The sequence below is a fragment of the Urocitellus parryii genome, chromosome 9 (genome assembly GCF_045843805.1).
Source record: "Urocitellus parryii isolate mUroPar1 chromosome 9, mUroPar1.hap1, whole genome shotgun sequence".
Taxonomy (NCBI): Eukaryota; Metazoa; Chordata; class Mammalia; order Rodentia; family Sciuridae; genus Urocitellus; species Urocitellus parryii.
In genome coordinates, this window is record NC_135539.1 from 61,655,356 (window position 1) to 61,668,346 (window position 12,991).

At 32.5% G+C, this 12,991-nt stretch overlaps 1 protein-coding gene across 1 annotated transcript in view; it reads left to right on the top strand.

The window, feature by feature from the left end:
- Positions 1-12,991, top strand: part of Malrd1 (MAM and LDL receptor class A domain containing 1) — a 656,113-nt gene that overhangs the window by 550,952 nt on the left and 92,170 nt on the right. Inside the window, exon 36 of the mRNA XM_077802928.1 lies at positions 3,341-3,407. Coding sequence (XP_077659054.1) covers positions 3,341-3,407 — 67 coding nt within the window. The remainder of the gene's footprint in view (positions 1-3,340; positions 3,408-12,991) is intronic.

Here is a 12,991-nt window from a genome sequence, read left to right on the forward strand (position 1 = left end):
CACTGTAAAGAAGTCATATAATATTTAATTTATACATGAAGAACCTGGGACTTAAAGGTCCCAAAGACACAGAACTCAGTAAGACTTTATTGTAGCAAAAAAAAAAATTGTGATCTGTGCTAATTCTAATGCCACCCCCGTGGATTCCTACTTCTTATATACTAGAAAAACTAACTGTTCATGTCATATCCATTCCCTTCCCCATCCTCAACACTGGAAATTATTTTGAGAAAATTAAAGACAAAAATACCTTTACACCATCTCTTCAAATTATGAATAAAGTACCTGAATATAAGATAGAAACATAAAAACTTCTTGTAGAAACAATCTATAAATCTTTGCCCTCCAAAACACCAGGATGCCCTCCTTGTTCCAGTCAATGTTTGTGTTCTTTATTTGGTGCTGTGATGTACAGCACAAGAAAATGCCTTTAGATTCCCACACAGTCATTCTGATGTAAAGCGAGTCTATGTTTTACTCTCTCTAATCAAAGTAAAAATTAATGACCCTAGAAGAAAATGTGCAGCAGTACTGTGCTTTATGTACTCTGATGCTTTGCAGTATCAGATACTCCGCTGGTTTTTCAATAGAACAAAACCATTGCTTGAGGAAGACTAAAAAGTGTACTTAAGGAAAAAATAACCATAAAAATGTTTTTCTAACAAGTTTTAGGTCTACTTGTGCTCCATCATATTGGTGGACTCGTTTTAGTTAAACCAGCTAATATCTTGTTTATGCAGGAAGCTTTATATCTATTCTATTCAATGGTACATGACCGGTGGGGTTGCTCTTTACTCTTATTCTCAACACCCCACTTCTCTGATTAGTTAAATAAAGAAGATAAACAAAGGCCAAGATGGAAAATATACTCCTAGGAAAGCAAATTGCTAAAAGTTTTTGAAACCAAAAATCATACTAGACACATGACATAGTTCAGTTTTGACCTCGAACTTCCCTCTCTTCTGACTTCCTCTTTCCTAATGCCTCTGGCATCTCTTTCCACATGTTCAATGATTGGCTGGAAAATCTCTCAGAACAACTTTTCCTCCAATATTTAAGTCAGTGAATGTTACCTTAATGGAATCTCTGTCTCTTTTCTTCACTTTTTTACTATACTTCATGACCAGTACCTTTTCTCTACTGAAGTAAATGGGTTTCTTTTTCTCTACTAAGGTTGGTCTACTTCCATAAAGACAACAATTATATCTGTGTGACTCCATGGTACTTAAAATAATGATCTCAAAATTATTTGAGGAAGGGTTAGAGCTGGAGCTCAGTGGTAGAGTGCTTGCCTAGCAAGTATGAAATCCTGAATTTGATCCCCAGCACACATAAAAATAAATAAATAAAATAAAGGTATTGTGAAAAAATATTTTAAAAAATGATTTGAGGAGCATTCCTAGAAATGAATAATATCTGGAAGGCAAAAGAAGGCATCTGAAGAGAATCTTCAGGTCTATATCTCTAACTGGTATTTCACCTGGGGTCACATGTACAGATTCCAATACCTGTGAAACCCTTCCACTTGGAAGTCCCTTGGGCATTTAAACCTAGCATCATCATTCCCTTTAAATATCTTCCTTCTCCATAAATAACTCAGCTCAATGAATTAAAACATCACTTGCCATTGGTCCAGTCAAAAGTTTGAACACCACCTTTGATTCTTTCAAATAGTCACCAAGATGTTACAATGACACCATTTAAATACTTCTTATAATTCCTATAGCTCTCGCCCTCCACCCCTGCCCACTCCATTCAATTAGGCAATCATAATTTCTTCCTAGATTGTTATAAGACTCTGATGTTCCCCTTCTTAAACTCCTAGTCTCACTTGAGTCTCTCTATGCTGGATTTTTGTTTCTCTTTTTCTCATCACCTCTTTATATCATCAACAATCCAACCAGGCTGGACTTCCTCCAGTTACTCCAACACATTACATGTTCTTCTGGAATGTCCAGGTCTTTAAGCATAAATTTACACCATCACATTCCTGTTAAATAAATAATTCACCTCAGAAACGTTTCTGACTCCCCAGATTTGACTGAGGTATTCTCCAGGATGCCTCTGTCACCTTTGGTAAATCCATCCCAACAGATTACTTTTCATACCATATTTTAATCCCTTCTTACATTTTTTTGCATCCTCTGTGAGGCTGGAATATCAATGACAATAGAAATCATGGCTGTATATTTTTTAAATTGTATTTATTAAATGCATAGTAGGAGTTCTATATTTTTCTAAGAGTTTCAACAACTCTATAGATAAATCTAGATAGGAACTATTTTTAATTCTGTTTTATAGAGATAAACCTGAAACAGAGAGATTAACTGACTTCCTCAGTATATTACACAGCTAATAAATTGAGCTGAGGTTCCAACTCAGGCAGTTGGCTTCAGTGTCTGCAGCATTACCAGCCATTTTAAGCTACCAATATTATTAATTATTACATTTCTGGTGCCTAGCTCAGTGCCAGACTTTCAAGTGGTACTCAGAATATTTTGTTGCATTAAAAATTAAAGATAGTAAAGGTTTTCACCCAGGTATTGGAGATAAAATAGCCCAACAAAGAAAGAATGGTATCCTGCAAGAAAGAAGGTATTTAAAAAGAAAAAGCCAGGAAATTCAAGTCAGGCTTTAAGAGAACAGGAAAATTGGCAGCTCTTAGTGGATCAGAATTGTGCAGTGAGAATACAAGGAGGCAGTGTAAATGAATGCAGTATGAAGAGCTGAAAGTGCTAACTCTGTCCTCAATAGAAGCAATGTGAAAATACTTAGTTTCTTTTTGACCCATTCAAAAACTGCCTTTGAAAATAAATGCTCATGCTAAACAAGAACTAGGGAGCAATGCAAGTAATGAAATAGGTCATGGGGCAAGAAGGACTGGCTTGAACTATGCCAGGTGTATGGACAAAGATATACACATGCACATGAATCATTTATTTTACCGAAAAGACAAGGCTTCCCATGATAAGCATTAATCAGCCATGATATGGTGACTATTGTGTGGAATGAAAGAAATGTTCTAGTCAACAAAAGATTTCAGTACAATCACATCATGAAGATATATTCTAAATAGGTAGATTGTACCTAATGCAGTAGAGAAGAAGGTGCAGAGTCGTCTCACTCAGGCATATGAAGGACATGAACCCACCCAGGACAGAAGAGTCCATGATGAAATTTTAGGGGTGAAGCAATTAGCCTAGAATTCTTTTGCCATTCGCAAGCTGGAAGCCATTTACTCTCAGAGATCAGGTTTAATGCAATAACTAACAATTATATATAAGTTACTTCCTAATAATATTTATAATTAACTGTATTCTTTTTTGATGTTTCTTTTTAGAGTGTCCATTAAATTATTGCAAAAATGGTGGGATTTGTGTGGTGGAGAAAAATGGTCCTATGTGTCGGTAAGGAACAGTCTTTTTTATAAACATTTATTGCAGCTGGCTTACTTATTTGAGGCTCTTATAATAGAATATCAATCAATATATGATTATTTATAAGATTATTAAGGTAAATATAGTTACACTATTTGCATTTATCTATATGCATAAGAGGAAAAAGAAGATGGGAGTGTATTTCAAAAATGACAATGATTTTATGTGATTTTGCATGCTTTCCAATATTTTCCAATATGTGAAATATCATTTTAATAATATTCATTATTCCTCATTTTGAATGTTTATATCAGGTTTTTAAAAGATTTTTCTCTGATATGGATATCCTCCTTTTGCAGGTGAACTTGGGTTTATATCTCCTTTCTCACTGTTTATTTTAAATTCCATTTTTCTCTTTTCTAACAACAAAGGATAAAATTAATTTATAAATAAGACCATTTTCTGGTTTATGTAAAGGATGTTTGTAAGTAAAGTACAGATAGGGAATACATTTGCATCATCAGTGATAGAATAAACAAAAACAGAACTTGTGATTTCTTTTGGGAATTACTTATACTGCATATACAAGATTGCTTGACTTTTTTTCCCTCTCACCCTGTAGGGAATTGAGCAAAAAATATTTCAGACTCCAAAGGAAATGATGCATATTCCATTATGTTTGTGTTATGACTCTTTTATCTAGAAGGCCAATGGATATATTATTTTTCTTATTAGAAAACTGATTGAAGGTTGATATTCAAATCATATCAGAACATACATACTTATCAAAAAGCAATGATTAATACCCATTTAAGTCCTTACATACTTTTGAGTTAATACTTACATTTTAAGAAAAGTAGTTTATTTCCCCAAAATTAAAACAACAGCAGTTTTATCATGAAATATATTTAAACCCAAGCTCTAACATAATTGAAACTGAGTTACTAATAGTTTTCTTGAAGTCTTTTGTCTCATTATTTAATTAATTTCACATCTCAATAAAATTATATAAATTTTCTAGTATCAGTTCTGTGAAAATTAATTTATCCTAAACTATTGCTTGATTAAAAAAATGGGATGCATAATATTAGTTGCTATGATCTCCTGAAAAATATGAAGAATGATGCCACAAGTGAAAAATGTCACTTAATGTCAATTTTTTTTATAGTAAGAAGTTTTGCATTTTTGTCCTCTAACTCTATCAGGCTGGTAAGCACAAAGATTTGAGAGAGTTTCAGCTAAGCAAGCAAAGGGCTTTGTATTCTTGACAACATCTTTATGAACTTAAATAAACTTTGGCAATTGAAATCCAAATGGCGAAAAACTGTTTTCTCTCAGATTAGAAACGTCTAAGGTTGGGAAGAAGATTTGACAGAGGAGATTGAAACTTAAGAAAGGAAATCAATGGAGCAAAATGTAGGAAGAAATTCTCTACCAGGGAAGTCCATCGAATATTTTAGTGTATTATTTTTCAGAGCAAAGAAGACTTTTCAAAAAGCAAAATAGCTATGAAGAATTATCATTATAAATAAATGTTTACAATTAGTGCTATCTATATAAAACATAACTTTTGCAACTTTCCATAGTATCTTCATTTGAACTCTGCTTCTTTAAAATTGTGCAGTACAAAAGTCATGTGTGTGTGTATTGTAATACATTTTTAAAAAGCAAATGGTAGTCTATAAGGCAAAAAGTAGAACATTCCAGCACCTAAGGCCTACTTGGTAGTATGATTTATATCTCTTTGAATATGGCCTTTTTCCCTTTACAAACAGGTGTACACACAAAAGTTCATGTGTTTACAGAAATGTGAATTATATCTTACATATCATGTTGTACCTTGATTTTTTTTTCCCTCATAAAATACCACGTCTATTCTTCTGTGTCAGTCCATGTGAATCCAGGACTACCCCTTACTGGTGCTGTAGTATTAAATTCATTAACTTTCCCATGTTTTAGCTTCTTTTTCAGTAAAATGAAAAAGAGAATAGTACAAACCTTGTGAGATGGTTGTGAGATTTATATGTAAAATACTCAGAACAGGGCCTGGCACACCAAAGATATTATAGGAATGATAGACATCAATATTATTATGTCACTCTTTTTATGCCATGTAGCATACAATGTTCAAATGTATGGTTATATAATAATTTAACTAACCTCATTAGTGTCCTATTAATGAATGCTCAATTCTTAAATATTTGATTTATAAATACTCTTCTAATACCTATCCTTTCATTTATCCTTGCCCAATTCCTTAATTTAAATGTGCTAATAAAACACCAAATAGCAAGATAAACTATTTCCAATTAGCATTAACATCAAATTAATTCTTATTTAAAGTTAATGTGCAGCTCATTACTATGTAAAGGTTTTCTTTTTGGATTTAAGGTTAAATGAAAACTCATCTTTAGAATACAGAGTTTTAAAGCAACTGTAGTGTTATCATGGAAAAGTTGTGGGTTTATTTCAAGCCCTGCTCTTTTATATCCAAGAGTGAAAATTCATTATCCTTGTCACTTGAAGATAGCCAAAGAACCAAGGAGAGAAAACCAAAGTCCATTTTTTTATCCAGGTCTCTCCATCATATTGGAATTTTGTTATTCTCCGAGGGTCTTATCACTAAGGCCTTTGGATTTTCCCTTCAGAAAGAACCTCCAGATGGTACCTGCCAGACTCAGAGCAAGGAATTTTATAGAACAATTGGTTTACAGGGGTTTATAATTAGTTATTCATGAGAGTAGGAACTACTTGGTAAGCAATGGTTTTCTATTACTTAAGAAACATTAATGGTTGGACATATTTGAGAGCTAAGGATGCAAATGATGAGTGGACAAAGGAAAAATGTCCCTCAGCTAAGGAAGCTGGATTCTTATATTATTATATTATTTTGATGTATCAATATATCTGTCAGAATAATAGACTAAGGTATGTAATATGAATTCCAAATCAATAGAAAAAGGAGGAAAGAATTGCAAACTAAAAAGATCCATTGAGTCAGTGTGGTTAAAAGAGAGAAATAGGAAGATGGGTCAAATGAAAGTACATAGCAAAAATAAGTGGAAAGAATATATTCACATATATCAGGAATCACAGTAAATGTAAAAATGAAAAAGTCAAGCAAATCCCAGACTATCAAATTGGGATGTATGTGAGTATATACAGTCATATAGAATTTTACCTAATTCAGCATACTCAAGTTCAAACAAGTATTATACCTAGATGAAGAACAAATAAAACAAATGATGAGAACAAACAGATTTGTCAAGTGGAAATAAAACTAAATAGTAGTGTCACTACAAATGCCAAAAACAAAATTTACAGTATAAACACATTTTAAGGAAGAATAATGTGGAATTAAACACTCTAAAATGTTTAAACAGGCATAGTGTTACTGTAGCAAACAGCATAGTAAAAAAATTGAAGGTAAAAATTATTTTTAAATATAATAAGACATGTTCAATTTAAAAATACACTCAAAACAAAAACAAAATTTTATTTATACACACATATCCATTCATGTCATTTTTACCTCATATTACTTTATAACAGTAAAGAATATGTGTAATTTTCATATTCAGGGATTATATTGATACTGTTATCAAGTATATAACTAAAAATGAACCCCTAATAAAATTCTAGGAGTTTTGCTCAAAAATATGTATATGTGTCCTAATAAAAGAAATCAACAATAAAATTATAAAAGGAAAATAACCTTTTGAGAAATTTTTTGCCATTCCTAGAGAATTCATATATTAAAAAGGCACTTTAACTTGGAATTTAAAAGGTAATAGAAATGGTAATTCCTCGTTTTTTGCCTTTAAAACCTGGCAATATATGAGAGTGGATCACTCTTTCTTTTAGAAAAGAAGGGTCATGTTTGCAATACCCTTTCATTACCAGTATGTGATAATACTTGATATTGCAAGAGCTCTTTGGATGTGTGTTGACTGAATGTGTTGACTGAAGATTGAATGAATGGATGAATGAATAAATGCAGGTGGAAGTCCTGAAATTTCTAGGAAAATCATCACTACTTTAAAATATGTTCTTAAATGCACTGAGATAGGAGCTAATGACTTTACTGTAACCAAATGTAGCAATCACAAATGAACCACTTGGGAATTTCTATGTATGTAGCAAGAAGTATATTAAGTACACAATGTGAGAAATTACTTTAAAAAAAAAGAGAGAAATTGCTTTAAAAAAAGTCATCCATTAAAGAAATTACGCTTTGCTACAATGACAGAAGAGGGTGCTCTTAAACTAGGAATATTGTAAACCATCTCAAATTGCTAATCCCAGCCACAAAATAAAAAGACAATAAAATTTCCACTATACAAAACCACTGTTTTAAAAAAAATCAGCTGACAAATTTCTTCCTTCCTTCCTTCCCAAAACAAAGATTAAAAAAAAAGAAAATGCTGTAATTCTAATTAATTCCCAATTAATTCTGGAATAAAAAAGAGCATTTTTAAAAATGCTTTTTAAAAAAGCATTTAGGGATATTTAAAAATAAGCCCATAACACCTTATTCGAGTACAAAAATGGACAACAAAACATTAACAATCAATTGAATGAAAGTAAAGGATTTAATTCAATCAATTGAATTGGTTGAACTCGGAAAATAAAATGAAATAAAAAGAAAGATTAAATTATAAATTTCCAAGAGAACATAGATTTAAATATAAAATTGTCAAGACATTTTAAACAAAGGCAGGAAAATAACCAAATGAATGAAGATGATATAAACTAAAAAGAATCAAAAAGGAAGTAGCTGAAATGGAAGATCAAGCACATGCATATAATTGGAGTCCTACAAAGGAAAAGAAAACAATGGAACAGAACTAATCTTTAATGTTATAATACAAGAAAATGATTTAATATATGTTCCTTCCATCTAAATGCATCTTCTTCTTTATTGGTTGTTTTTAGTTACATATGACAGTAGAACTCCTTTTGATATAATTATACAAGCATGGAATATGTCTTACTCTGATTAGGACCCCATTCTTGTAATTGTACACTGTGGTGGGATTCACTATGGTGTACTCATATATTTACACAGAAAAATTATTTCAGATTCATCAGTTTCTTTCTCAATAAAGAATCACAAAAGGCACTTTGGTAAGATTAGGAACAAGGCAAGTGGTTAACCACCTTCTGTGATAGTTTATATTGTGCCAGAGGTAGTCGCCAATACAATTTGACAAAAAAAGAAAGAGAGAGAGAGAGAGAGAGAATTGAAAAAAGAAGTTATTATGCTAGCATACCTGGAAATTCTGGAGACTCAAAGACAAAAATTAATTCCAACAATTAATATCAGTCAATAGTTTAAATACACAAGCAAAACTATTTAGAGCAGAAAAATGAAAAATAAATTATTCATAATAACAACAAAGAGATTTTTTAAAAAATAAAAATAGGTTTCATAAAATAAAAGCAAACCAATCTGATAAAAATAATTCTGAAGTACTTGAACCAATGGAAGACATTCTTTCCTCTGGGTGAATGACTTAATATCCTAAAGCCATTAGTTCTCCCATTTAATTCATAATTCTAACACAGCCTCTACAAAGAAAAATCACAGTTGTTGGGGTAAACAATTAGACTTAGATATTATGGAAACATAAGCATGGAACAACAGTAAAACTATGAGGGTCTGAATAACCATACTACTATAAATAGAATGAAGCCTTTATTCTTAAAATAATGTGGTATATATGTTTGATATTACATTTTATTTTAGATATTTTAGACTATTTTAGACTAGTGTAAGATAATAAAAAGATATTTAGACTAGTATTTTAGACTAGTGTAAGAGAATAAAAAGTCTAGGGATGCATGCAAATGCCTTTGAAAATTTATGTCAATGATAAAGATGACATTTCAAATCCCTGGATGAAGATAAACCTTTTTAAAGAGAGTGTTGGTGCATCTAGTTAGGTAATTAGGCAAAAGATGAAATTGGACTCATACTTTAAAAGTAGAACCATACACGCACACACGTACACACACAAAAATAAAGATGCATCAGATGAGTGGACATCATAAAGCTGTTAATTCTTTCTTTGTTAATTCATATCCATAGAATAAAACACACACACAAACACTTAGGAAATAGTGAATTTTTCTATATCCTGAATGTAGGAAAAACTTCTGTCAATAACTTGAATCCAAATGCAGTCAATGGCAAGGGTACCAATGAAAGTTAACTATGTAAAAATATATATGTAATATCGTTTTTCATGGAAAAAATATTGTAATGTATTTGTATAAAAATGAATATATATTGCAATATCAAAAGACAAATGGTAATCTAAATACTTGCATCCTATATGTCATAAAAAATTTAAATATCCCTAATAAAGAACTATTTTAAAATTCAGGGAAAGCCCAACATCATAGCAAAACAATCAGTAAAATACTCCTTTTTAAATGTATAAAGTAATGTTAACATTAGGGATTAGGGTTCTCCTGAGAAACAGAACCAATAGGAAAGGGAGAATGGGGAAGAGGACCTGTCCATGGGATTTGATCCACATAAATAAAATAATTGGGAATCAACTTAACAAAAAGAGGTAAAAGACCTCTAGAATGAAAACTATAGGACACTAAAGAAAGAAATTGAAGAAGACCTTAGAAGGTGAAAAGATCTCTCATGCTCTTGACAAAATGGCCATACTACCCAAAGCACTATACAGATTTCAATGTGATTCCAAATAAAATTCCAATGTCATTCCTCATAGAAATAGAAAAAGCAATCATGAAATTTATTCGGAAAAAGAAGAGACCCAGAATAGCCAAAGCAATCCTCAGCAAGAAGAGTGAAGTAGGAAGCATCACAATACCAGACCTTAAACTATACTACAAATCTATAGTAAAAAAATCACATGGTATTGGCACCAAAATAGACATGTAGACAAATGGAACACAATAGAAGACACAGAGACAAACCCACATAAATACAGTTATCTCATACTAGACAAAGACACCAAAAACATACAGTGGAGAAAAAAAAGAGCATCTTCAACAAATGGTGCTGGGAGAACTGGAAATCCATATGCAACAAAATGAAAATAAAACCCTCTCACCATGCACAAAACTCAACTCAAAGTGGAACAAGGACCTTGGAATTAGACCAAAGACCCTATGCCTAACAGAGGCCCAAATCTTCATCATGTCAGAGTAGGCCCCGACTTCCTTAACATGACTCCAAAAGTGCAAGAAATAAAATCAAGAGTTAATAAATGGGATGTACTCAAACTAAAAAGTTTCTTCTAGGCAAAAGAAACAATCAGTGAGGTAAATAGAGAGCCTAAATTTTGGGAGCAAATTTTTGCTGCACACACATCAGACAGAGCACTAATCTACAGGATATATAAAGAACTCAAAAAATTAACACCAAAATATCAAACAACCCAATCAATAAATGGGCTAGGGAGCTGACAGACACTTCTCAGAAGAAAATAAACAATAGATCAACAAATATATGAAAAGATGTTCAACATCTCCAGTAATTAGAGAAATGTAAATCAAAACTGCTCTAATAAGATTTCATCTCACACCGGTCGGAATGGCAGCTATCAAGAATACAAAGACTGGGGTTGTAGCTCAGTGGTAGAGCACTTGCCTAGCACGTGTGAGGCATTGGGTTTGATTCTCAGAAGCACATATAAATAAATAAAATAAAGGTCCATTGGCAACTAAAAAAAATGTTAAAAGAAGAATACAGATAATAATAAATGTCAGCAAGGATATTGGGGGAAAGGCACACGCACACATTGCTGTTGGGACTTCAATTGGTGCAACCGATCTGGAAAGCAGTATGGAGATTCCTTAGAAAACTTGGAATGGAACCACTATTTGACCCAGCTATCCCACTAGGTTCTATACCCTAAAGATTTAAAAACAGCATACTATAGTAACACAGCCACATCAATGTTTATAGCAGCACAATTCACAATTGCTAAACTGTTGAAATGACCTAGATGCCCTTCACCAGATGAATGGATAAAGAAAATGTGGGATATATACACAATGGAATATTACTCAGCATTAAAAGAGAGTAAAATTATGGCATTTGCAAGTAAATCAATAAATCAATGAGAATATCATGCTAAGTGAAGTAAGCCAATCCCAAAAAACCAAAAGCTGAATGTTGTCTCTGATAAGTGGATGCTGATCCATAAGGCAGAAGGGGGAGGCACAGGTAAAATCGAAGAACTTTGATTGGGCAAAGGAGAGGGAGGGTAGGAAGGATGCATGGAGGAAGGAAAGATGGTAGAATGAGATCGACATCATTACCCTAGGTACATGTGTGACTGCACATATGGTGTGACACTCCATCATGTACCACCATAGAAATGTGAAGTTGTGTTGCAGTTGCATACAATGAATCAAAACACATTCTGCTGTAATATATACCTAATTAAATTAAGTAAACAAATCTAAAAAAAAAAAGTAATTTTCACAAAATGACTTCTGCAAGCTGGAGAACCAGAAAAGATGATGGCATATTCAGTCTGAGTTTGAAAGCTGGACAATGAATGATGTAACTCTAAATCCAGGGCATAGAGCCTGAGAATCAGGGGCTCATGTATATCCCAGAGTTTCAAGACTAGCCATCCAAGAGCTCTGTCATCCAAGGACAGTGGGAGAGGAATCTTCCATCACAAAAGGAAAGGGTGAGTTCACATTTCTCCATCTTTTTCTTCTGTCCAGGCCCTCACTATAATTGGTGATGCTCACATACATTAGTAAGGATGATTTTTTTTTCTCATTTTGCTGATTCAAATGATAATCTTTTCCAGAAACAACTTCACAGACACAATTAGAAAATATATTTTACCAGCTATCGGGGCATCCCTTTGCTCTGTTAAATTAACACATAAACTAACTACCATTGCACTTAAATACATGAGGGGGATGATTATTCTACATTCATAAGAGTAAAGCAACTAAATTTGTATGAAGATGCCTTTTTCCAGCTCTTCTCTGAACAACATGCTGGTGGAAAAGCAAACTGTCACGATTCTTATAAAGATGAATTTGGCAATCTCTAGCAAAACTGTATATTCATTTACATTTTGACCTAACAATTCCATTTCTAGAATTTTTTCTGCTGGTACAACTCTAACAATACGATGATGCATGTCTACCAGGCCTACTCTCTGAAACATTTTTATAATTTAAAAATATTTGTAACACAATAAATGCCCCCATATAGAAAATTGGTTGCATAAACTATGATATATCCAAATAGTAGAATGCAGTGGGAACACAGAACACGTAAGGATTGTCTCTTGGGCCCAGGATAGAAATAGTGTTGCCTGGGGCAAGTCAATGAAAATAAAGACATAAGTCATCAAAATTATTCTATAGCTTTTTATGATTCAAATGTTAAAAATAATGACTGAAAGATTATGATATTGTCAATAATTGTATGTTAGCTACTATTTTTCAGTTTGATACACAGTGGCCTTAATATAAACTTATAGAGCAGATGATAAGTTGCCTAATTTGTGATTTAAAGAGGTGAAACTTGGTGAAATTAAGTAATTTACCTACAGACAAAAAAGCAAGAGACTGGTGGAGTACAGATTCTAACTCAG